Source organism: Carya illinoinensis, chromosome 7 (genome assembly GCF_018687715.1).
Source record: "Carya illinoinensis cultivar Pawnee chromosome 7, C.illinoinensisPawnee_v1, whole genome shotgun sequence".
NCBI classification, from domain to species: Eukaryota; Viridiplantae; Streptophyta; class Magnoliopsida; order Fagales; family Juglandaceae; genus Carya; species Carya illinoinensis.
Window position 1 is genome coordinate 1,966,489 of NC_056758.1, and position 24,984 is coordinate 1,991,472.

Genomic DNA, 24,984 nt, shown 5'->3' on the forward strand with positions numbered 1-24,984 from the left:
AAAAAAATACTTATGTTTTATTTTGTTAATTATAACGGATCTTATAATAAGCAACACTTTATTAATTGTTTCCAGTATTTTGGGTAAAAGTTTAAAAAAATTATAATAATAAGATGAGAGGAGATAAAATGCGATGGTATAGAATTAGTGTGGTATGGTATTGTGTTACACACTTATAAATGGGATTATCTCTGCATGGAAGTTCTCATTGGCATGTGGTGGATATTCCTTGCGTGTTCAACCGAGATTATAACAAGGGAAAAAATATTAGGGGAACAGTTAAAGTGTTTATATAAGTCAATATGGCTGCCTAGAATTCAGGAAAACAGGATTCAATCATTGGTCAGTTCTTCTAAACTTATGAAAGATTGCTAATCATTAAGACAAGGTCATATGTCCTCCACACATGTTAAAATACAATAATTTGTCTAAAACCATAAAAGTAAAGAATTCAAAAAATATTTACGAAGTTTGCCCATCCCGCACCAGCCATTCTACATTTTGACTGCAACAGCAAGGCCTAGCTGGTGAGCTTGACCCTTCAGCCGTTCTGGTATCCACTGTCAGCCTCATTTCATTATCAAGGAGTGGCTCGAAAATGAAATAAATACTTGTCATATTATTTATGTAAATTCTTCATTTATTTTACTTGCTTCTATCCTAGTACATATTTTAAACAAACACACTTGTATATTATTACTTGTCTTTTTTTTTTTTTTTTTTACCTTTTTATTTGTGGTTACAATCTGCGATGAAAGCCATAACCCTGGATAGGATCTTTCTTTATGAGAACTGCTGTTGCAATTAAATCTCCACTATCATCATAAAGAAAGGATCTTTCTTTACCTCTTCCTTTTACCTCTTCTTACATATGACTGCGACATGGTATAGAGCAGTCCCCCTAAAAAGTAGAGCATCACGATCTGCATATAAGTTGGGCGTTGTCCATTACCTATGACCGTCCCTCTCACACCGAATACCACTCTAGAGAGATGAGACTTTGCCCCATTTTCAAGTCACAGAAGTCACGTGGCCGTTAAATTTTTGGTACAAATTAGATAGTATTCAACTGCAAATATGTACTGAAAGTCAAGTGGATCCAAAGTCCTAATTGATAAACATAATTCTTCTCTCTCAATATGGTATCATGTGAACCGTTTGGTCTTCACTTACCTGATGAAATAACCATTGCTTTGCATTGACTATCTATGGATCGACCACTCAACATCGACCACATGATCAGCTGTTTTAGGGAAGATATCACGCTCCCTCCCTCTATATTCCCACAAAGGAACCGTGCAACTTAGGGCTTTAGGACTGACCATCCAAAACTCCTTGAGATCGCAGCCCAGTCAAATTTTAACAAGAATGAAAGTGCTACCAATTTAACTTCAAAATCAGATAGTGAAGAGTGCACAAATGTTTTGCTTTATGCTTTGTTTCCGGCACTTCCAGAAATTACATACATTTCATACAAAATATTCTAGGAAAAATCAAAAACTAAATCAATTTCAACGGGATGATGAGACAAGACCCGAACAAAAGCTTATGCATCATGGAAAGATACAACTCAATCATATACGCCAACGAGTACCCCAAGATTAAGGTATAAATTCTATTGAAGAATTACCTATCAGAAAACAATTCTATTGAAGAATTAAAGATCTATAGTTTCATTTATCATCTGGGAAACCTAGAAATTGATTAATAAGCTTAGCGACTGGTATGGCATTCCCTGAAGGATATGGAAGTAGAGACTCCAAATTCATAGCCGCTATGGTCTGATTAAGTGTTTGAGGACGGGCACAGTATAAGTGCTTCCTCTCTGCGAGTTCTTCTGCTAATTCACTTTGATGATTGTCCATCAAATCTTCATTCACCACCACAATTAAAGGCTTCCCAAGTCGCAATGTCTCAAATATGCTTCCTGACCCTGCACCATGGTCATAGAAATAAATGTAATAGCAAACTGGCACAGCAAATGAAGCCTTTAAAATCCAAAACTTCAATAACTAGATCATGGGCAAAACTCAAAGCAGTATGGTGGTTAAATCCAGGCATCTAGAGAGAAGAATAAGAAATTAAAAAAAAAAAAATAGAGCGAATATGCATCAAACTATCAAGTGCTTACCCGCATGACTGATCACTAGAGATGCTGATCTCAGATGATCTGCGATGCTTGATGAGAAAGTGAAGAAGTCTACAGCCAGAGACCCATCGTCTCCTCCAGACTGCATAAAGGGGAGAAAAACCAGTTGGAAAATATCTTAATAGAACCCAAGATAAGCAGAAATCTGAGACCCAACTAAAGAAATATCTCAAATCACTGGTTTCTTCTTCTTCTTCTCCTTCTTCTCTTTATATTTTCATTTTTCCCAATTTTGAGTTGAAAATTTAACCCTTCAATGCTTGACAATCACCATACTGCATGCAAGTACAGTACTATTCACTCCTTTTTATAATTACTTGTCGTCCCTTCTCCATCTCATGTGGTTTTCTAGTGCTAGTTAGCTGCCTTTTTTCTTTATATACTTACTCCAATCCCGCGAGAGAGAGAGAGAGAGAGAGAGAGAGAGAGAGAGAGAGAGAGAGAGAGAGAGAGAGAGAGAGAGAGAGAGAGATGAGTACAAAATTCGAGTCTTTGAGATACAAATCATCAAGACTAGCATCTTCAAAATTGTACCAAATTCTTGCAACACGTTATGAAAATTTTCAACAGATCATAATAGATGGAAGAATCTGATAAGATCGTCAATATTTTTATCAACTCCACCTTTGGCAGGATTATGTGGTTCAAGACACGTTAACTTGAGCCTGGTGATTCACCAATACAGCTTCCCTATTCCCAAGCTTTTATTTTTGTAGGGGCAATGCTCATTCAATCGAAATTAAATTAGCAATATTGCAATGACACATTGAACTACTATCAGAGATCAGAGCAATGAATGACACCACTGGAAGAAGTATTAACCATGGCCAAAGTTCAAAATTACCTTTGTGGGTGTGTATGATCCCCGACCCATTTGAATGATAAGATGGGTATATCCTCTTTTCAGCAACTCATCTTTAACTTCCGGAGTATCCACTGCTCTAACAAGAGCATCAAAACAAGTCGTTCCAACTGTGACGAAAACTGTTTTCTTCAGCTTAATACCATCCTCAGTATCTCCCATCTAATGATGACTTATACTTTCGCCACAATTCACACCACCCAACCCTTTCAACCACCAAATAATATCTAGAATAAACACATGAAAGGAACTAAGCACTTCAATTATAATGGAAAACAAATTAAAGATAACTTTTGGAAGAAAAGGATAAAAATTACAGCAATTCGAATTCAAGCGATTCTTGCATCCCCAATTCATTTCAAACTTCACACACATACACACCAAATAGAGCCACAAATCTATTACTACAGACAATAGAATAATAAACAAAGGAAAAAACAATGATAGATAAAGATAATTCAAAGAATCCAGAATTCATCTGATAATATTGACCGATTCCTTCACGTATTGAGAAAGGAAACAAGAAATAACCATGAAAAAGAGAAACAAAAATAGGGGAAATGCCTTATCAGATTTTGAACTAAAATCTGGTCTAGGAATTGTATAATATATAAATCCAAAAATGGTAAGAATTCTTTGTAAACATGTGGAAGATATTAAAGTTTGGTGGAAATCCTTTACATATGTGGTTAAGCAACATGTCTTTGTAGAAGCATCTCTGTAATTGTACTATGAAATTTTCAATGCTATTATGAAGTATTTGTTACCAAAAAAAAATGGTCAGAATTCTCGCTACCTAAGAGTATTTGTTGCGTGAGAGGTAGGTAGAGAGAGAGAGAGCCGAGATACGAGAGAGACGGACGGGGAGAGCGAGATAGGGGAGATGGAACCGGGGTACTTACCGGCTTTGCGAGCAGAGTCGGAAGTGGGGGTGGAGGCGCTTCCCGACGGAGAGGACGAGAACGCCGTGGGGCGGAACAAAAAATACAGAGAAGAGAGAGAGAGAGGGTATCGGGACTCGGGGGGCCGTGGGGAAGAAGGGGGGAAGGGCTTAGGATACAAAACGCACCGTTTTGGTGCTTTTTCTTTAACAAATCGGGCGGGCTGGGCTTAAGAGTTTGGGCCTCGGCCACACGGGCCGGATATGAGAGTCACATAAGTAATCCCAATTTCAGTACCTCAGCAGGTGATCTATCTTCCATGGATGAGAGTGCTATGATCTCAGGGTTCTGATTCAGTTCAAGGAAAGCAAGTGAGAGCAGAAACGCACCGTTTTATGGAAAATTAAAAAATGAAGATGGAGTGTCAACTGTCAACGAGATTGGGGCTTTAGAATTCTTTTTATGTTTATGGACTCTAATTGAGCGTACTGGATCTGACCCGATCCAAGTTTAGTAGCTATCGGCCCAACCTTAGAATTTCAAAGCTGCCTGGCCCAAAACATGTGCTGCTTTTTTTTTTGGCCTTTTCTTTTGGAATGTGCATTTCACTTTTTCTTTATTATAAAAGAAAAAGCATATATATCGCATAAATTGGATTGACACAAGGATTCCTAAAAATAAAGGGTCTAAATTTAGTATATTTTCAGATTATACCGTTAATATTAGGAAAATATTTTAACAAAGAGATTCTATAAAAATAAATTTATAAATTAATTTAATTTGATGTGATATGTTAGATTGTAAAATAACTTTTATTATAAAGTAGATTTACCGAATTCCATATAATCATATCAATTTATAGATTTATATTATATAATTTTTTTTATATATATGTATCAGTTCTCTTAATATTAAGAGTAGTTATTGGTTAACTTGTAGTTCAACTAAAATATTTTCTATATATAGTTTGACCGATATGCTGAATGGAAAATTTAGAAAGAGAAAACTGACAACAAATAGATTTAAGGGAAATCTAGATAGAATTAATGAATAATGTAAACTGAATTCACAACTTAAGAAGAAGAACATGCACAAATTCAAGATGTTCTTGGTCAATGGTTTAACTAATCAAGAATATTGAGAATACAGGCAGAACTGCCACATATATATTTGGCTACTTTAAGATTTTCCATTTTTAAAGCTCCTGATGTTCGTGTGAATGCACATTAATAAAGCAAAAAAGGAATATTGACAAACAAGCGAAGGGACACATCCGGCCATCATGATCATCTCTGCAAATATTGCAGATCGATGCTGCTTAATTATGCAGCAGGTGGCGAAAAATCTGGCTTTGACTGATTGCAAATATATAAAACCGGGGTTCATTGATCACCTCGGCCTCCTCCTACTTTTCACTTTTGTCTTCTTCTTCGTACCTTGTTATTCTTCTTCTTCTTCTTTTTTCTGTACATAATGTGACAAACTGATTGCAGATGAATCAGAACCTTGTGAGTATGACTTGCCAGATGGGGAAGGCAATTAAGTTCCAAACAAATTAAAACAGCATCAAACGTTTCATGTAAACTGCACACCAGGCATGCATTCATGCATGCAGGGATCAGCTACACACCACGCGCATGCATACGATATTAGTACAGCAAGAAAAGCAAGAGCCAACAATATCGAAAACCCCATAATGGCGTGCATGCTTTCACACTGGAATTAAGGAGAGAAAAGTGAAAAACCGAAGAGAGAGGCATATACCTTTCTCCCTGCTTATTGATGAAGTTCACACAGAAAATAATCCCTTGAAACTCCTCCTCCATTCCTTTGCACCACCTGATCTAGATCGGTTCATAATAATAAAACAGATCTTGACAGTGCTTTGAGCTTGAAAATAATATTGGTCCAAAGGAAAGGGAAAAAGATTTTCTAATATCGAGCATGAAGAGAAGCTGGCATGGTGTAAGGAAGACGAGTGGTTGTGTGAAAGAGTTGGAGACGCATGGAGAAATCATTAAATATCATTTACTCATCCAATTATTTGTCTTTAAATGTTCATGATTATAGGTATACATAGATTAAGACTATGAAGCTCAATCTTTCACATAAAGATGTTTGCATTAATACCGAGTTGAACAACGCAGGTTTAAGCTTATTTAAGCAAATTAAAATTGTAATAAAGCAATTAATGGAGGATCTACAATCAAGTTTGAAGTTATTAGCCATTCAGTAGTTCAAAAATATGAAATATTAATTTCAGGTTAAAAGGTTAGATATTTTAAGACTGATGTTATATAATATAATAGAAATGTTCCAAAGTACATATGATATAAGAGAAATAATATTTGTAATTTTAATTGTGTAAGCGTTATACAGTTTGTTTTTAAAAAATAAATTAATATGAGATTTATATAAAAAAATTAACTTTTTAATTATAAATTTTACTTTTTTTTAAATAATTATACGGCGTTTACGTACTCGTAGATAGAATTACTGATAATATAATATCTTTTTATTGTAGATCTTTTGTTGCTGTAGAGTTCTGATCATATAATATCGTACGTAGAATTACTGATAATATAATATCTTTTGTTGTAGATCTTTTGTTGCTGTAGTGTTCTGATCATATAATATCTTGATCCAAGCTAAATCCTGTATTCGTACGAGTATGTTGTATCTCCCATTGAAAAGCACATAAAGTGCTGGGAGGGAATATTTGCAACACAAGTAATCAAACACAGGTCGGTTAAAGTTGGTTGGAATGCGCGAAAGTGTTGGAAGAAAGATGTATCAAGAGGGAACAAAAGTGTGGTCTCGAGTCTCGAACAGTGTCTAAAAGTGCAAGAGAATCACTGACCTACCTTATTGCTGAGGATTTGAATTCAATCTTTCTGGGTGTGTTCTCAACATATGAACAGTGATCTTAACCTTGGATTTTCACTTTGGCACGTAGTCTTTTATTATGGTTCACTTTCACCGTTTGCAAGAATGTTGTTCTCCAGTCCAGTCTGCATGCATGGTATGGAACACATGCAAAATGGTTCAGTCTTTTTATCAGTAATTAGGATTTCTTCTCTAAATAATATTATAATTTAGAAAGAGAGAAACCAATGTGTTCTCATTTCAAAACAACTTTGCCATTTCGGAGGAAACTAGATGGTCAATAATTCAATCTGGCTGTCACCACCAACCCCGTCCTATCCAAATTAAAGGGTCCTGCGTGTTCTGAGCTACTGACCGTCAGTGGTTAGGGTGTGTAGTCTGACCTATGCTAGGGGTTCCCAGCTCCCAACCTTGTGTATCAAAACTTTTTCTCTGTCTATACCCTTGAAGCTTGTGCCGGTGTACAAGTTCATTAAAGTGATCCGAGGACCACATGACCTTCTATGGGGACCCAACTGACCTCATTAATATTACTGTGCTATCATGACACCATTGATTCTGACCAAACATAGAGGAAGATTGATATTGTTTTACCTAACTTCGGTTAGACTTGAACAAACATAGTTCTATTTTTACAATATGTGTAAAAACTCACCAAATATGTAATCGCTTTTACTTGCTTTCATCTCTTTGATTAAAGAAATGAGTGTATTTTTCTCTGCATCATGTTGAGCAGGAAGCTGGAACTTGTTTGGATTATCACTGTAAAATGAAGCAGTGGACATAGGAAGGCGAAAGTGAAACTGGGCGTGCACATACGTGACAAAAATGTACCGAATGCTCAGCATTCATTATTTGTTGTTGTTTTGAATGATCACATGGGCTGCATATGGCTCATCAACTGGCAGTCGGAGGGCTGCAGGCTATGATCCCCAATACCAGGTCATGTTGCCATTCAGTTACCACATTAATACCTGAGACTGAAAGTAAAAGAAAGAGAAAAAAAAAAAACTAATGAACTCATAAATTAATATATATCAAATTATAAAATTATTTTTATTATAAAATAGATTTAATAAATTTTATACAATTATATTAATTTATAAATTTATTTTATATAATTTATATATATATATATATATGTAACAGATAAAAAAACATATAAATTAAGAGATATATATATATTTTTTAATGGATACTAATCGAAACTCGTGACAGACCCATGAAACATTTACGATAATCCATAAAATTGTCACGTGTTTTTGAGTAGAGAATTTATTTTCACGAATTCAAAGTATTAAAGTTTGTTTTTTTTAAGTGTCGAATTAAATACACATGAAACAGGGTATTTTGACCAAATTAAAATCTTTGATTTTCAGAAGCACATGCTAAGGTGCGCCTTGATTTTATAAAATGATGCCTCATCTGTCTTATCACTCCCCTACCTAGCTTTATATTATTGTTCTAGACGGTACAGCAATAGCTGTACTTCACCTGTATAGCTACACACTCGTATTAAAATATCCACGTCTCATTTTTTGTAAAATTTTCTATAATTTAATTAAAAAATATATTTTTTAAATTTTACTATTTTTTAAAAATTTCTTACATCTCATTTTCTATATTTTTTCTATTTTATTAAAATAATATTTATTTATTACATTTTTCTCTCACTTTTTTTTATAAACTTAATTATAAATAATTTTATTAATATAAAAATAATTTAGAGATAAACAGTAAATCTTCATATTTAGAAATTTATTGTAGCAATCTCATCCCTAAATTTCAAAATAGAGAATGAGATTAAGATGGTTTGAGATAAAATTCCTAAATATTTTTTCAAATTATAAAAAATTTAATGTTTGAGACACCGAATAGGAATACTCTTATATTACGGGTGGAGAACAATTTACTCCTTGTTTTATATTCTATTCCACCATTTTGATTTAAGAAATGATTGTTACGGCACCGAATGCGTAAATGTTGATTAATTATTTTATAAAATATAAATAAATACAAGATTTATATAAATAGAATTAATTTTAAAATAAAAATTTTATTTTTTTTAAAATGATTATATAATATTTATATATTATATAATTATATGTAGTATTATTATTTTAATCTTCACATATATGTATTTTAAATTTAAAATTATAATAAATAATTTATATAAATTTTAAATAGATAAACTCGTAATGTTTTTATAAAAAAATATACCTCACCTTCAAAAAAAAAAAAAAAAAAACCATTCCTTTTGGAGTCTATGTAAAATTTATCTATTTAAAATTTGTAACTAACATTATTTAATATACCGTTTCATCATTTTACAGAGAAAAAAAGCTTGTATGCCGCCCAATGTGTACCGTACTGTTTAGCAAAATTTTTTTAATTTAATAATTAAAGAAGTAATTTTGAGTATATTGGAATATTTTTTTTATTTTTTTTAAATATTTAAAAAGTATAAAAATATATATAAATATATTAACAGTCAAATAGAACAGTGCTACTCAAGCCGCATAGTAACCCGCTCCTTTTCCAAATGAAAAATTCCTCTTGTCATTCTCACACTTCACACACCATACTTATTTTAATTTTTTTTTTATTTTTTCTATAATAAATATGTAGTGTGTAGATGATAAATAGAATAATTTAATTAGTTTAATAAGAATAAAATGAAATAAAAAATAAAAAAAATAAAAAATAATATTTTAATATATAAAATGTGTAGTGTGAGATGATGTGTAGCATTCCTCTTTCCAAATTACCCAAGTCAGGCATCAGGCATGCATGCATGATTAATATGAGCCAAACCAAATGTTAGCTTGCAGCTGAGCTCTTCTAGTGCAGAGACTTGAAGTGTTCACTTGGTTTGAATTCAACAGGTTATGTTTTAATAGTGGTCCTTCTCCAACGAAGGATCAGATCAGAAAGCATACAAAAAATACGCCATTGTAGACTGCCTTGAGGATTCCAATCTTCGATAATGCAGATATGATTGAACCATATTTAAGAGGAAAAAGTATAATCTAACCATATTATCATAACTCATACAAGTTGAAAGAAAGAAAAAGAAGTTGATAGTCCTCAAAAGCAGATTTGTGAGCTACACCAGGTCCCCATGCACTACAAAAAAGCACATACATTAAGAAGGGGAGGTATATTAATTGTAGGGCTTCTGCTATTTGTCACCGTTCAAACATCTTTTTAGAGGCAAAGGACATTTTCAAAGGGAAGAGAGGATGGAAAAGAAGGATTTAAGGACAGCATTTTCTGCATGGGGTAGGCTTTTTAGGATGACAAACAATAATTTGGTTGCAAAAGAAGGGTTCAAAACTTTTTTATTGATCTGGCGTTTCTTTGACTCCTGCCGAGTGCATGTCTGCTGTTCATAAGATGTAGTTTTGACTGGTGTGTTTTAATTTTATTTATTTATTTTTTATTTGTTTATCTTTTTCTGAGCATCCAGTTGGACCAGTTGTAAGATGCTTTGGCTCCTCCTGTACATTGATACAAAAATTGTCTTGAATGACAGTTTTGCCTCCCTTGATATTTCTTGAGGCTCTGCTGTAAAGGTTACTGATGTCTTCTTGGTGACCCTTCTACCTTTTTTTGCTAGCTGGGTTTGTTAGCTAAAATTGCTTCTCCCCTCACTGCAAAGAAAAGTAAATAATTGGTGAGGGGTAATGCAAAAAAGTATCACTCGAGCATAAATTACGTCTAATAATCATCACTATAGCAATATGGTAAAAGCATTTTTAGTAATCATAGTTCTCTGATCAAAATGATTGACCTTTCTTGATATTTACTTGATCCTAAGAGAATTTACAGTATGAAAAGGAGCAAAAAAATGTTGAGGAATGTAAATTACATGGCCTCATTTGTGAGAGCTTCCAATATTTTCTTGGAAAAATTGGTTGCTCAAATTTGCTTTGATTAGATAATGCATTTGAATCTTCCCAATTCCCACAGGTGCATCTCCTCGAAATCAGATCTCATAGAACCTGTTTTCCAATATCACAAGTCTCGATAATCTCCAAATATTAGTAAAATTTGCTTCCATGGGAAAAAGGTGTTTCACAGTACAAGTGGCTTTGATCTAAAAGGAGTATATTTGATTGAGAAATGAAAAGAAGATTGATAACAGATCTTTTCATAATACTAAAATACAAATGCAATCTTATGTCAGATGATCACACACACTAATCGAGTTGGGTACAATCATTGCAGCAATGTTAATCATGCAACCATGGCATTTCGGACTGTAAAAAGAGAGTCAAGGGTTCTGTTTAAACTACAACTAATGTAAAAAATCAAATCTCAAACAACTCGAGCCGGACCTAAATAATCGATCAGTGGGGGGGCCAAGCCACTCCCCAGAAACAGAGAGAGATCAGAGGTTTTTTTTTTTTTTAATATTTTTCTAGTTTGCTCAATATTATCCCATAGATGGTGCGAGTTTGCTTCCACTGATCTTTGGGATAATATTTATAAACTTTTGAGGACTAAATCAGTAGGACCCTTCTCTCTTTTTAGTTTTAGGTGCAGCAGAAGTTGAAAAGCTTGGATTTTGAAGGAAGCCCAGAGTACTAAATGGGCTGATAACTGGGTAGGAGGACTGGCCTGGCCGTTGGATCTCTCTTTAGACGGTGACTTCTTATGTAAATTATGTCTTTCGTTATTGCTAAGTTAGGTTGTCTGACACTTTTAGTCTAAATAAAACGTAAAAAAGCATGTCCAGCCAAACCGTGTTCAGTGTTCCAATTGTTTATATATACATATATGATATTTCTTGTAGCTCGAGCAACCGCCTTTTCCGTGTGTTAAAACTAGGTTCAAAATATAGCACAGAAGTGAGAAGCCTGAAATGCAGGGACAAAGCTTAAAGATAACATCTTTAATGCTCACCAACCGCCTTTGAACTCTCTCACTCTCTCTCTCTCTCTCTCTCTCAAAGCTCTTATTCTCTTCTAGATTGAGCTCGCTGGTTCAGATCCATTTCCTCTCTCCCTCTCTCTGAAAAAAGGATGAGTAAACAAGATATGTTGAGGAGTCAGGTACAAGCTTTTTAACTGCTTTCATGTCTCATGTTTTGAAATGAAGCAATTTGGAACCTTCATTTGTTCTTCTGCTTCTCAACTCATAGGTTTTGTTTGCTTCTTTTCCTTCTTTAAACTTTAGATTTTGCAACTATTTTTAAGCTATTTAAGGTTGCGCTTAACTTTGCAGACTTATATCTTCAAAGTAAATATACACTGTGATGGATGTAAGCAGAAAGTGAAGAAATTAGTGCAGAAAATTGAAGGTTATTATCTGACCCCTTTTCTTTCAGAAGTAGTATCTTCGAGTTCCTTAGTATGTTCATTTTGTCTGGGTGATTTTTAAAACTACATTTTTATGATTTAGTCGTATATAAAAATTCATTTTTTCCCCTTTGCTTTTGGCTAGGAGTTTATGCTGTACACATAGATGCAGACCAAGATAAGGTGAGCGTTTCAGGAAATTTTGATCCAGCCAGACTCTTACATAAGCTAGAGAAGTCAGGAAAACATCCAGAGCTCTGGGGACATCAAAAAAGTTCAAACTTGAACCAAAACCATCTCAATAATCAGTTCAGAAACATGCAAATCGAGAACGGCAAAGGAGGCAAAGACAACAAATCTCAAAAAGGTGGGAAGGACAAAAAGGGAGGGCAACAACCACAGCACCAAATGAAAGGGGCTAAAGATCTGAAGGTGCCCTTTAAAGACCAGAAATCTGTCAAGTTCAACATGCCTGAGGAGGAATTTGATTTAAGTGATGATGAATTTGTTGAATTTGATGATTATGATGATGAATTTGATGAAGAATTTGGTGATGGTGATGATTATGAGTTTGGTCATGGGCCTCATGGACATCAAATACCCAACAAGATGATGCCTATGATGGGCAAAGGCCATGGACCATTTGGGCCTAATGCTATGATGAATGGTCCTCCCATGAATGAGAGAAGGGGTGGTGGGGGTGGGAATGCCAAGAAAGGTGGTGTTATTGATATTGATATTCCTGTAATGATGAAGGGTGGTAAGGATGGATATCAAGACACTAAGAAAGGTAATGGAGGAAAGAAAGGAAGTGATGGTGGTGGGACAAAGAAAGGAGGGAAGCAAAACCAGGGTAGAGGAGATAAAAAAGGGAGCAAAAGCGGCGGGGGATTGTTAAGTGGGTTGCTAGGGTTTGGTAGAAGTGGTAGCAAACGAGAGGGTGGCAGCGGTAAGAGTACCAATAATAATGGCAGTAAGGGTGGTGGTGGAAACAATAATGGCACTGGGAGTAAGAAAGGTGGAGCCAAGAATGATGGGGTACACGAAGTCAACAAAAAGAAAAATGGGTTCCACGATATTGATGTTGTTTCTACTAATCATGGCAAGGGAAGCAAAGGTGGCGGTGGTGGTGGTGGTGGTGGTGGGGTTGGATGTAGGGCCGGAGGTGGGAATGTTGGTCAGATGGGCCAGAGAGGACAAATGGGCTATACTAGTGACTACCCAATGGGCCCAGTGGGCCAAGTAGGAAAAATGGGTCAAATGGGCCACTATCCAATGGGCCAGATGGGCCAAGGGGCACAAATGGGCCAGATGGGTAACTATCCAATGGGCCAGTTTGGAAATATTCCGGCAGTGCAAGGTCTACCTGCACCGGCGGCAATGAACGGTGGATATTATCAAGGAATGGGGCCAGGCAATCCGTACAACCAACAATACATGGCGATGATGATGAATCAACAAAGGGCAAATGGTAATGATATGTACCAACCAATGATGTATGCTCGGTCTCATCCGGCTGCCAATTACATGCCCCAGCAGCAGCCGCCGATGCCATATCCCGTGGCCGATCCTTTCACTCACATGTTCAGCGATGAGAATACTGGTAGTTGTAGTATAATGTAAATTTGGGGGCAGTAAATTATATTTTGGTTTGTTCTCATGAGTTTGTGCATTTGTGGTGGTGATGCTACAAAAGTGCAAGCATCATTGCTTATGTTGCTTGGAAGTGGTATTAAATTTAAATTTTGCTCCATAAGTATTTGATCCATCAAACTCCTGTTCATCTGTTTAGAGACATGACATTATTCTTTCCTTCCAACCCAAGAAGGGGGGAAAATATGAGTTATTAGGATGTTAGTAGTGTATGCAGAAAAGAGAAGAAAATGGGTATGATCGAAATGGTAATGGTCATTGGTGCTTTTCATAGGAAGACTCTTCTAGCAAAAGGTAGAGGTAAAGAAAGAAAAGAGAAATTCGGAATCAAACTTTTATGGGTGCAGGCTAGCGGCTGTCTTAAAAGATGTGTTCAATTAAGTTTTCATGTTGGGTTCAGATAGAAACGTTCGGCCTCAATCCCCATATTCTTTTTTGTGACTTAACTTTTGACATCCACCAAACGCGTCTTCTTCTTCTTTCCTTTAGATTGTTTTTTTTTTTAGTTTTTTCGTTTTGATCATGGAATCGATCATTTGAATATTTCTATAAAAAAAATAAATAGATGATGTCTATTTCTATCATTGACAACGTCTTCTAGTTTGAGTAAAAATCAGAAAAGATTTTGATAACAAACCAACACATGCATGTCAACCTTGAGTCACTTGTATCGATCGAACCAACACAAAACGTCTTATTTGTTTATCACATCAATTATCCAGGATATAACCGACATGGTTATTTACATTATTTTCTTTAGTAAAGTGTCAGTAGAATGCTTGCAGTTTCAGACAAGAATGCAGTAGTAATCGCTTTAGATTTCCAAAACGACAAGCAAACTACGTAAAAATGATGAACAATGAGCTGAATCGCGGTGTTCATGGCAATGTGTGGACCGACCCAAAATTGTGAGCTCATCCAACATATTCTGCATGGCTGTTGAAGCGATATTCTGTATGCGACTGCCGAGTGCCTCTCACACTCCCCAACTCTTTGTTCCCTTACCCAAGTTGGTGCTCATCTGAGCTCAAAAAATAAAGCATAACCAGAGCCCATCTGATGCAGAAAAGGTCCAAACTCTGCTCTGAACAATGCCAAACACTCAAAATGTCCATATTCCATTATTCCTTCAGTTCTATAGCCTAGAAGCATACCCTGTTAAATGCACATCCTCTTCAACCCTTCATTTATAGTAAGCTTTCACAGTCCATCAATGGCTTCTCTGCTGCATCCTCTTCTCATCTTTCTTTCATTCTCTTCCCTTGTTCATTCATCACAATCCCAAACCCGAACCAGAACCATTTTCAAGCCAAACAAGCTCGTTTTACCAATGCAAAAAGATACTAGCACAGGTCTTCATGTGGCTAATATTTACAGCCCTCTTCTGCAGGTTCCCTTTGTCGTAGACTTAAACGGGCAGTTCTTGTGGGAGAATTGCCAGCAACAATACTTGTCATCAACCTACTATGCTCCTTATTGTCACTCCACCCATTGCTCTAGAGCCAATAGCCACTATTGCTACACTTGTCTAGCCTCCACGGCTAGACTCGGCGGGTGCCATAACAACACCTGCGGGCTCCTAGTGGTGAACCGAGTGACACACTAGAGTGTCATGGGTGAACTTGCTCAAGATGTCCTCTCAATTCAGTCAACTCAAGGGTCTAACCAAGGGCCAATGGCTAGGGTGCTTTGGTTTCTCTTTGCTTGTGCACCTTCTTTTCTATTGAAGAAAGGCTTGTAAGCTTAATAATGATTCTATAATGCAAAATTAAACACTTAATAAGAATCAAAATTGAAAATATAGAAGGAATCGTACCTTCGGCCATTGATGTTTATTCACACTCTCTCTCTCTCTCTCTCTCTCTCTCTCTCTCTCTCTCTCTCTCTCTCTCTCTCTCTCTCTCTCTCTCTCTCTCTCTCTCTCGTTTTGGCACTTCCAAGCTCTACTCACTCTATTTAGATGGTGTAAGATTGAAGTGATTGAGTTGAGTGAGTTTGGAGACCAAACCGTACTATTTATAGCCAAAGCTTCCATCAAGTTTTGGTGGCTACGTGTCCCACGTGTTCAGTTTATCATGGGTAGTTCTAACATTCTACAAACCTGATAAAGACTCAAATGTGGACCATTTCAAGAGCTCCTAAAATCAAGGGGAGCTGGAGACTCGTTCTTACAAACGGTCTCCGTGAGAACAGTCAACATTCTCCCACTTGGTCCACACTTCTAATCTAATATCTCATCTTAAATCCATTGATAATCTGTAATAAGTACATAAATCATCGTGATAAGTCCTCTATTGACGAGTATTACCTTTCCATGTATTATTATCTATTTATTTCTTAAATATCATAATTTATGTGGCAACAATTTCTTAATGAATAAACCCTATGTTTATTCTTGGTCCAACACTGATGAATTTTCTCAAAAGTAAATTAAGGTGCACATCAATATGAGAAAAATATCATAATACTTAATATGTTCATTAAAGTAACATTATTCATAAAATGAAAAATTACATAATGGAACCAAGTCCCATATTCACTACATGATCCTTGAATTTCAACGGTGGCATGCCCTTAGTCAAAGGATCAGATATCATTAACTCAGTGTTTACGTGCTCAATGACCACTTTCTTTTCTTTAGCACTTTCCCTTATGGCTAAATACTTAATATCGATGTGTTTACTTCGACTCCCACTATTGTTGTTCTTGGCCATAAAAACAGCAGCTGAATTGTCGCAATGTATTCTCAATGGTTTAGTGATAAAGTCCATAACTCTAAATCCAAAGATGAAACTTTTAAGCTATACACCATGTGAAGTAACCTCAAAACAGGAGACGAACTCAGCTTTCATAATGAAAGTGGGAATCAAAGTCTGCTTGGCACTCCTCCATAATACAGCTCTACCGGCCATCAAAAAAATGTATCCTGATGTTGATTTGCGTGAATCAATACAGCCATGAAAGTTAGAATCTGAGTAGCCAATTACTTCCAGATTGTCAGTCCGTCTATACATAAGCATGTAGTGTTTGGTTCCTTGAAGGTACCTCATTACTTTCTTTGCAACTCTCCAGTAGTCTAAACCTGGATCACTTTGATATCGTCCCAACATTCCTACAGCAAATGCAATGTCGAGTCTTGTGCATACCTGAATATACATTAGGCTTCCAACAGTAAAAGCATATGGAATATTCTTCATTTGTTCTCTTTCAAGGTCGTTCCTTAGACATTGGTTCAAATTGAACCTATCACCCTTCACAATGGGGCTACACTTGGTTAACAATCATTCATTCGAAATTTCTCTAAAACTTTATTAATGAAGGTTTTTTGAGACAGACCCAAGATACCTCGAAATCTATATCTATAGATCTTAATGCTAATGACATAAAATGCCTCACCCATATCCTTCATATCGAAATTTTCAGAGAGAAATTTTTTCACCTAATGCAGCATACATTTGTTATTGGTTGCTAGTAAAATGTCATCTACATATAAAACAAGAAAACATATTTTACTCCCACTTACCTTCTGGTATATACATTGATGCATAATGTTTTCTACAAAACCGAATGAAGAAATTATATTATAGAATTTCAAATACTATTGGTGGGATGCCTGTTTTAAACCGTATATGGACTTCTTAAGCTTGCAAACCAATTGCTCACCATCACTAGAGGGGAATCTCATGTAAACCTCATATTCTAGATCTCCATCGAGAAATGCCATTTTCACATCCATTTGTTACAACTCTAAGTTAAAATGGGCTACTAATGACAAAATAACGTGCAAGGAATCTTTCTTAAATACATGAGAGAAAGTCTCAATGTAATCAATTCCTTCTTTCTAAGTGAATCCCTTAACGACTAGTCTTACATTGTATCTCTCAATGTTACCTAATGAGTCTTTCTTTATCTTAAAAACTCATCTACATCTAATGATTTTTACCTCATTAGACAACTCAACAAGATCCCAAACTTCGTTACTCTTCATAGAATTCATCTCTTCCTTCATGAAATTGTACCATAATTCTGATTTTTTGCAACTCATGACTTGTGAAAATGACTTGGGATCATTTTCGACTCCAGTGTTGTAGTCAGACTCTTGTAGATACACAACATAATCATCAGGATTACTGATCTCCTATGCCTAATAGATATTCTTAATGTTGTATCATCATATTCTTGAGAAGTATGTGGTTCAACTTTTTGTTCAAACATTCTCGGCAACTCTTGAACCACTTGATCTATTGGAATGTTGTCAGTAGCTTGTGAAACTTCAACGATTGGTTATTCAACACCAGTTCGTACTTGAGGGGTGCTCTGAACAATAACCAATTTATCACTTGAGGTGAAAGGTTGGGATTCTAAATGATCATTCTCAGAAACTATGTTCTTGGTTTGATTGCTTCCATTGATCAAGCCATTTTCAAGAAATTTTGCATTTCTTGATTCCACAATCCTAGTGCTGTGAGATGGACAATAAATGTGTAACCTTTAGACCTTTCAGCATATCCAATGAAATACCCATTAATAGTCCTTGGGTCCAACTTCTTCTTTTGTTGATTATAAATTCTCACTTCAGACGGACATCCCCAAAAGCGCATATGTCGCAAACTCAGTTTCCAACCTTTCCATATTTCAAATGGCGTTTTAGGAATAGTCTTGGTTGGAACTCGGTTTAATATATATACTGTCATCTTAAGTGCTTCAGCCCACAAGGATTTAGGAAGATTGGATCTGCTAAGCATACTTCACACCATGTCCAATAATGTTTCGTTTCTTCTTTCTGCTGCACTATTCTAGTCCGATGAACTAGGCATGATGTATTGGGCAACAATCTCATGCTCTTGAAGAAACTTTGTTAATGACCCAGGTGCTTGTCCATCCTCTGTGTATCTACCATAATATTCTCCATCTCTATCAGATCTCACAATCTTAATTTGCTTACCACAATGTTTCTCTACTTCAGTCTTAAAGAGCTTAAAGGCGTCTAATACTTCATTATTATTATAAAGCATGTAAAAATACATATATTGTGAGTAATCATCTATAAAATAGATGAAGTATTTTTGATCATGTGAGTCCATGTTTGGACTACATATATCAGTATGTATGATTTCTAATATGTCTGAACTTTTATTGGCACCTTTCTTTGACTTGTTGGTCTTTCCCTTTATACAGTCTATACAAGTCTCAAAATCAGTAAAATCCTGAGTATTTAGTACTCTTTTATTTACTAATCTTTTAACTCTTTCTGTGGAGATATGACCTAATCTCCGGTGCCACAATTTTGAGGAATTCTCATTGATAACACATCTTTTAGTGCCAGTGTGAACATGCATTGAATCATAGGTGGTATTGTTTTGTAAATTAATGTAGTAAAGACCATCAGACAATGTTCCATTTCCAACACAATCAGATTTATAAAATAAACTAAAGGATGAATTTGAAAAACTAAAGGAATATTAAAAAATTACAAGCCTTGAAATTGAAATAATATTTCTTGAAAAACTTGGAATATAAAAGGTCTTTTTTAACTTCAAAACAAATCCACTACTCAAAATTAAATAGCAAGTTCCTATAACTTCCACATGCAAGCCCATCTTGTTTCCTGATTAGATGCTTTGCTCACTTCCCACTGGCTTCCTTACGTTTTGCAAACCCTGCAAGGAATTCAAAATGTGGATTATTGATCCAGAGTCAATCTACTATGTGTTAATATTGACATTAACCATATTAAATTCATAACAAGCAAACGAGGTTGGATTACCTTTGTTCGCAAGCCATTTCTGAAATTTGACACATTCTTTCTTCATGTGTCCATTCTTTTTATAGAAGAAACACTTAGAATATTTCTTGATTCCAACACCAACTTGGATAGGTATTTTACCTTTCCCTTTTTTGTTGACTTGAGATTTCTCCTTTTCATGCATTGCTAGCATTACACTTTCTCTTTGTTCCATCACTAGTCTTCATTCTTCTTGAACACATATGATCATTAGTTCATTAATTGACCAGTTATCTTTGTGTGTTGTATGATATTTTGAAAGGTGTATATTGGGGTGGAAAGGTGTTCAGTAGTGCACCAGGAAATATTCCGACATTTCAACATCGAGTTTCTTCAATTGAGCCACAATGTCCCTTATTTGCATGATGTACTCACGCATACCTTTCACATTAGTGAGCCTTAGGGGTGAGAATTTCATAATTAGGGTGCTTGCTAGTGCATTTTCTGAAGTGACAAATTGATCATCAATGGTTTTCAGCAAGTTTCAGGCCTTTTCATGCTGATTAACAGAACTATGAATACCAGCAGAAATTCTAGTCTTAATGAACATCATGCTGAGGCGATTAGATTGCTCATATTGTTCATAAAAGCATGATGTCCACTGCAGTGCTGGTATCAGTAAGTGTTGGTGGTTTGTCTTTCCTAATAGCATAGTCAATGTCCATCCATCCTAAATGAAGAAGAATTCTCTCCTTCTAGACCTTATAGTTATCTCCCTTAAGTTCAAGGATATCATAATGAATATTAGAGAGACTTGCAGGTTGTACAATTGCAAAAATTATATATTACATGCTTATATTAAAACTGAGGCTTAAATAAAATTTCATGGTTTACTAATGTAAATCATACTTAAAAATTGAATCTAATGACATAAAAATTGCCCGTGAGCTAAAATTTTAATTCAAGCAGATTCAATTATTCTTTATGATAGAATTTATCAAATTATTTACTCAATACTTATGTAAAAAGAAAGAACTTCAAGATTCCCAAGAAAGATTGGAGGGGTCACAATGGTCCCGCTTAAAATTCAGTCTCCTAGATAGAACCTCCTTAGATGTACACATTCATACTCCCACAGCAAATAATCTATTAATGATTATAATTTAATATATATTCTTTCTAATATTAAACTTTATGATAAAACTATCAAATTATTAATTTATAATTCCTGTGAGTAAGTTATGAACAATTTGATATTTTATCCTAAGTAATCATATAATAAAAATTCCTGTGGGATAAAATTTATTATACTAAATATGATTAATTATAATTAATGTCTAAATATTATTTATGCAATCCTAATAAATTATAATATATGATTTTTATTTAACTAAAATGCTGTGGCTATTCTTTAATTAACCAAAAATCATATTGATCACTAAACATTATACCTTTAATGCATAAGGATTAACTAAATATGAAAATAATTATAAATTGCATAATTTTAACTGAAAATAACATGTTATTATTATGCACAGAATATTCTCACAATTTAAACATAAACATTGCATAATTAAAACTATAATTATTATGCATAATATTTAATTTCATGCTTTTAACTATATGCATATATACTCATCAAAATTGCGTGTATTAATTTAGAACATGAATAATCAATTCATGCAAACTAAATATGAGCATAATTATTAATTTTGCACAACAATCATCTAAATTGCACACAATGAAAACAAATAATAACTATATGAAAAAATGAGCAAAATTTATAAACAAGCTAAATAAACTACAGGTCCTCCATTTCTTTTTTTAAAAAAATTGATCTAAACGACATGTCGTTTTTCCCCTAAACGGATTCAATGCTGCCTTCCTAAATGACGTGTCGTTTTTCACCAAGCCATAAACGACGTGTTGCTTAGACACGTAGTTAATCAAAGAGCACCCCAACTAAACGATATGTCATTTTTTACCAGACTATAAATGACGTGCGATTTAGCTCTAGGCTGCCCACTAAACTACATGTCCTTTGGTCGTTTGCAACCTCCAGAAATGAACAGTAACTCCAAAAAATCAATCCGAAAATCACATTTTTTGATGTCAAAAATTAATATTTTCTTCTCATAAAGCTTAGAAATGTTGTTTTGAATATGAATTTAATGTTGTTTTGAATAAAAAACAATCCAAAAACAAAACTCAATTTCTTCAAAAATCACGGCTAAAAACAGAGACAAATAGAGTATCTGTACAATTATCAAGGCAGAGATAGAACCTGGCTTTGACACTAAATGTAAGCTTAATAATGATTCTATCATGCAGAATTAAACACTTAATAAGAATCAAAACTGAAAATATACAAGGAGTCATACCTCCGGCCATTGATACTTAGTCACACTTTCTCATTATTTCTCTATCTCGTTTTGGCACTTCCAAGCTCTACTCATTATATTTAAATGGTGTAAAACTGAATTGATTGAGTGAAGTGAGTTTGGGGACCAAACTGTATTATTTATAGCCAAAGCTCTCATCAAGTTTTGGTGGCTACATGTCCCACATGTTTAGTTTATCATGGGTAGTTCTAACATTCTACAAACATGATGAAGACTCAGATGTGAATTATTTCAAGAGCTCCTAAAATCAAAGGGAGCTAGAGACTCGTTCCTACAAACGGTTTCCGTGAGAAATGATCAATAAGGCTTACCCAAAAATGTTCAAGGCGTGATAGGACTAGGCCATGCACCAATTGCTGTTCCAATTCAACTTGCTTCACACTTCGGATTTCAACCCAAATTTGCTCTATGTCTGACATCTTCCTCACACGATAGGGAGTCATTTTCTTCGGAGATGGGCCATACCATATGCTTACTGGAATCGATGTGTCACATCCATTAAGCTTTACCCCATTAACCATAAGCCGAGAAGGAGAGTACTACATAGAAGTGAGCTCAATAAAAATCAATAACAAGCTTGTTCCTCTACGCAAATCTCTCTTCTCAATCAACAAACGTGGTTTAGGAGGAACAATGATCAGCACCCCAACTCCTTACACAGTTATTGAGCACTCGATTTTCAAAACTATCACTTTTCGCCAATGAGCTCAGTGGGATACCTCAAGTAAAACCTGTGGCACCATTTGAGGTTTGTTATGACTCGAACAAGATTCTAAGCTCACGACTTGGACCTGCTGTTCCTAACATCGACCTTGAGTTGCACTCACCAGATGTCGTGTGGAGGATTTTTGGTGCAAACTTGATGGTCCGGGCAAGTAAAGGGGTGACATGTTTAGGCTTTGTGGATGAAGGGTCTCACCCAAGAGCTTCTATTGTCATAGGTGCATACCAGTTGGAGGATAATCTTCTGCAGTTTGATCTGGATAGATCAAGGCTTGGTTTTAGCTCTTTGCTACTATTTCGCCGTACCAATTGTGCCAACTTCAACTTCGCTACTACGAGTCCTTAGAATCTTAGATCACCGAGAACTGGGAGATAGGGGGGGCTGCGTTGATCATACGTATGTACTTGGTCTCATTTTGAACAAAATAAAAGGGGTTTGTCTTGGTGATTAGCTTTGATGGTTTGTGTAATATGAAGTACCATAATACAAAATATGCTCAAATCTCAGTACGTTACTGCCTACATGCACATCATGCAACACTACGGGGATCCCTTATCCGTGCACAAAAATTGAATATAATGTATTGTTTAGACTTATAACAAAAGGCAAATTAAGCAAGATTTAGAAAATAAATCACAAAAGGTGTTGAATTTTGTGACTTTTGTAATCCCACACCGGTGGGAAATAAGTGAGAGGCAGAATTTTGGGGTTATAAATAAGAGGCTTAGCCTCTTAGTTTAAGTGCACCAGTTGAAAGCTTATCTAGTAACTTTTGACTTTAGTTAAATTCCTCTATTAACCTTTTGTAAAAGGGGAAGATGTGTAGAGTTAAAGATTTACTAGTGGGGTAGCTTTGTGGGTGTGGTGAGGAGAAAAATTGTGTGATTGTAACAATTTTTCACATAGTGAATTTTCTTCTTTGGGTCTGGTGGTTTTTCTCCTGTTTTGGAGTTTCCACGTAAATTTCTTGTGTTATTATTATTTCTCTATTTTTCTTGTTATTCCTGCAAAGGGTAGATCCTAGGGGAGGTGAATTTGGAGGTCCAAATTTCCAACAATTGGTATCAGAGCCACTAGGTTCTTTTTGTGGGGTGGAGCTTTGGTATGGTAGTGTGGATACGTACAGTCTAAGGAGGTTCTGTCTAGGAGATTGGAAATTTTAAGTGTGTCCATTGTGACCCTCCAATCTTTCCTGGGAACTGACTTAGTGAGGTACTATTCATTTCTACAGTAAATTCATCAAAGTAATGTCAGGAAGTAGGCCTTCAAATCTTGTCAAATTTGAGGTGGAGAAATTTGATGGGAGAATCAATTTTGGCTTGTGGCAAGTACAAGTCAAGGATGTCTTGATTCAATCAGGATTACACAAGGTATTGAAGGGCAGACCAATACATGAAGTCAGCACTGGTACTAGTGTGACTGGTGAAAGGAGCAGATCTAAAATGAGCGATGAAGATTGGGAGGATCTGGATTTGAGAACAACAAGTGCGATACGTCTGTGCCTGGCCAAAAATGTTCTTGCAAATGTGCATGGAATATCTACGGCAAAGGAACTCTGGGAAAAACTTGAAGAGTTGTATCAGACGAAAGGCGTCTCAAATCGTGTGTACCTGAAGGAGCAGTTTCATACACTGCGGATGAATGAAGGTACAACTATTTCAGATCATTTAAGTGTTCTCAATGGCATTGTCGCTGAGCTAGAAGCTATTGGAGTTAAAATTGATGATGAGGATCAAGCCTTGAGACTCATCTGGTCTCTTCCACTTTCCTATGAGCACATGAAACCTATTTTGATACATGGGAAGGAGAAAATAATTTTTTCAGAAGTTACCAGTAAAATCTTTTCTGAAGAGAGAAGACTAAGTAGTGGAAGTAATGCTCCACTTGAGAACTCAGTAATGGTAGCAGCTGGAAATGGGAAGATGAAGAACTCCATGAAGAAGAAAGTAGTCTGCTGGGAGTGTGGACAATCTGGGCACGTCAAGAAAAATTGTCCAAGAGCTGGAGCAGGTTCGGCAAGTGGCTCCAAGTCAGTACATGGAGATACTGGAAATGATGCTAATATTGTGTCTCTCTCCATGGAAGATTTTGCTCTTTAAAAAGAGACATGTACATCCTCATGGCATGCCGCTAATTCCCAAAGTTGCCATGATAGAGGATGTGTTAATATTAGCGGGTCCACAAATTTGCATACAGGCATTGGTTTGGCATTGATACAGGGTGTGTGGTGGAAATTAATGTCGATGGCTGATGAACTTCCAGGAGAGCCAAACGTGGAAGTTACACCATAATTTTCAGCAAGGTTGTTTTCGACATGGGCCGAAGTGAAATGCTTGGAATTGGTTTATTCTGAGTGGATATGCTTTTATGGTGAAGCATGATAGCGAAAGCTATGAAGA

The 24,984-nt window shown here is 35.5% G+C and overlaps 2 protein-coding genes, 1 long non-coding RNA gene and 1 pseudogene across 5 annotated transcripts; 2 read left to right on the forward strand and 2 right to left on the reverse strand.

Annotated features, from left to right (window-relative positions):
* Positions 1-1,375: 1,375 nt before the first annotated feature.
* LOC122315845 (UDP-N-acetylglucosamine transferase subunit ALG13 homolog) lies at positions 1,376-4,269 on the reverse strand. Of its 3 annotated transcripts, none has more exons than XM_043132083.1 (4): positions 3,914-4,269; positions 2,994-3,217; positions 2,132-2,231; positions 1,376-1,933 (listed from the first exon to the last, which is right to left on the reverse strand). In XM_043132083.1, the coding sequence occupies exons 2-4, from the start codon at positions 3,171-3,173 to the stop codon at positions 1,674-1,676; spliced, it is 540 nt and encodes a 179-aa protein (XP_042988017.1). In that variant the 5' UTR covers positions 3,174-3,217; positions 3,914-4,269; the 3' UTR covers positions 1,376-1,673. The 3 variants fall into 3 exon arrangements, with proteins under 3 accessions (XP_042988017.1, XP_042988016.1, XP_042988015.1); XM_043132082.1 differs by having other exon boundaries at positions 2,994-3,238; positions 3,808-4,253; XM_043132081.1 differs by having other exon boundaries at positions 2,994-3,238; positions 3,914-4,219.
* A 644-nt stretch (positions 4,270-4,913) lies between these two features.
* Positions 4,914-5,972, reverse strand: LOC122315846. Its single transcript, XR_006244148.1, has 2 exons — positions 5,657-5,972; positions 4,914-5,375 (listed from the first exon to the last, which is right to left on the reverse strand). It is a non-coding gene; the product is annotated as an uncharacterized LOC122315846 (long non-coding RNA).
* Positions 5,973-11,381: 5,409 nt separating this feature from the next.
* On the forward strand, positions 11,382-13,854 carry LOC122317434 (heavy metal-associated isoprenylated plant protein 34). Its single transcript, XM_043134532.1, has 3 exons — positions 11,382-11,835; positions 12,008-12,083; positions 12,227-13,854. Exons 1-3 carry the CDS (start codon positions 11,806-11,808, stop codon positions 13,702-13,704), a joined length of 1,584 nt encoding a protein of 527 aa, XP_042990466.1. The 5' UTR covers positions 11,382-11,805; the 3' UTR covers positions 13,705-13,854.
* Positions 13,855-14,916: 1,062 nt separating this feature from the next.
* On the forward strand, positions 14,917-22,930 carry LOC122317518 (annotated as a pseudogene).
* The last annotated feature ends 2,054 nt before the right edge of the window (positions 22,931-24,984 follow it).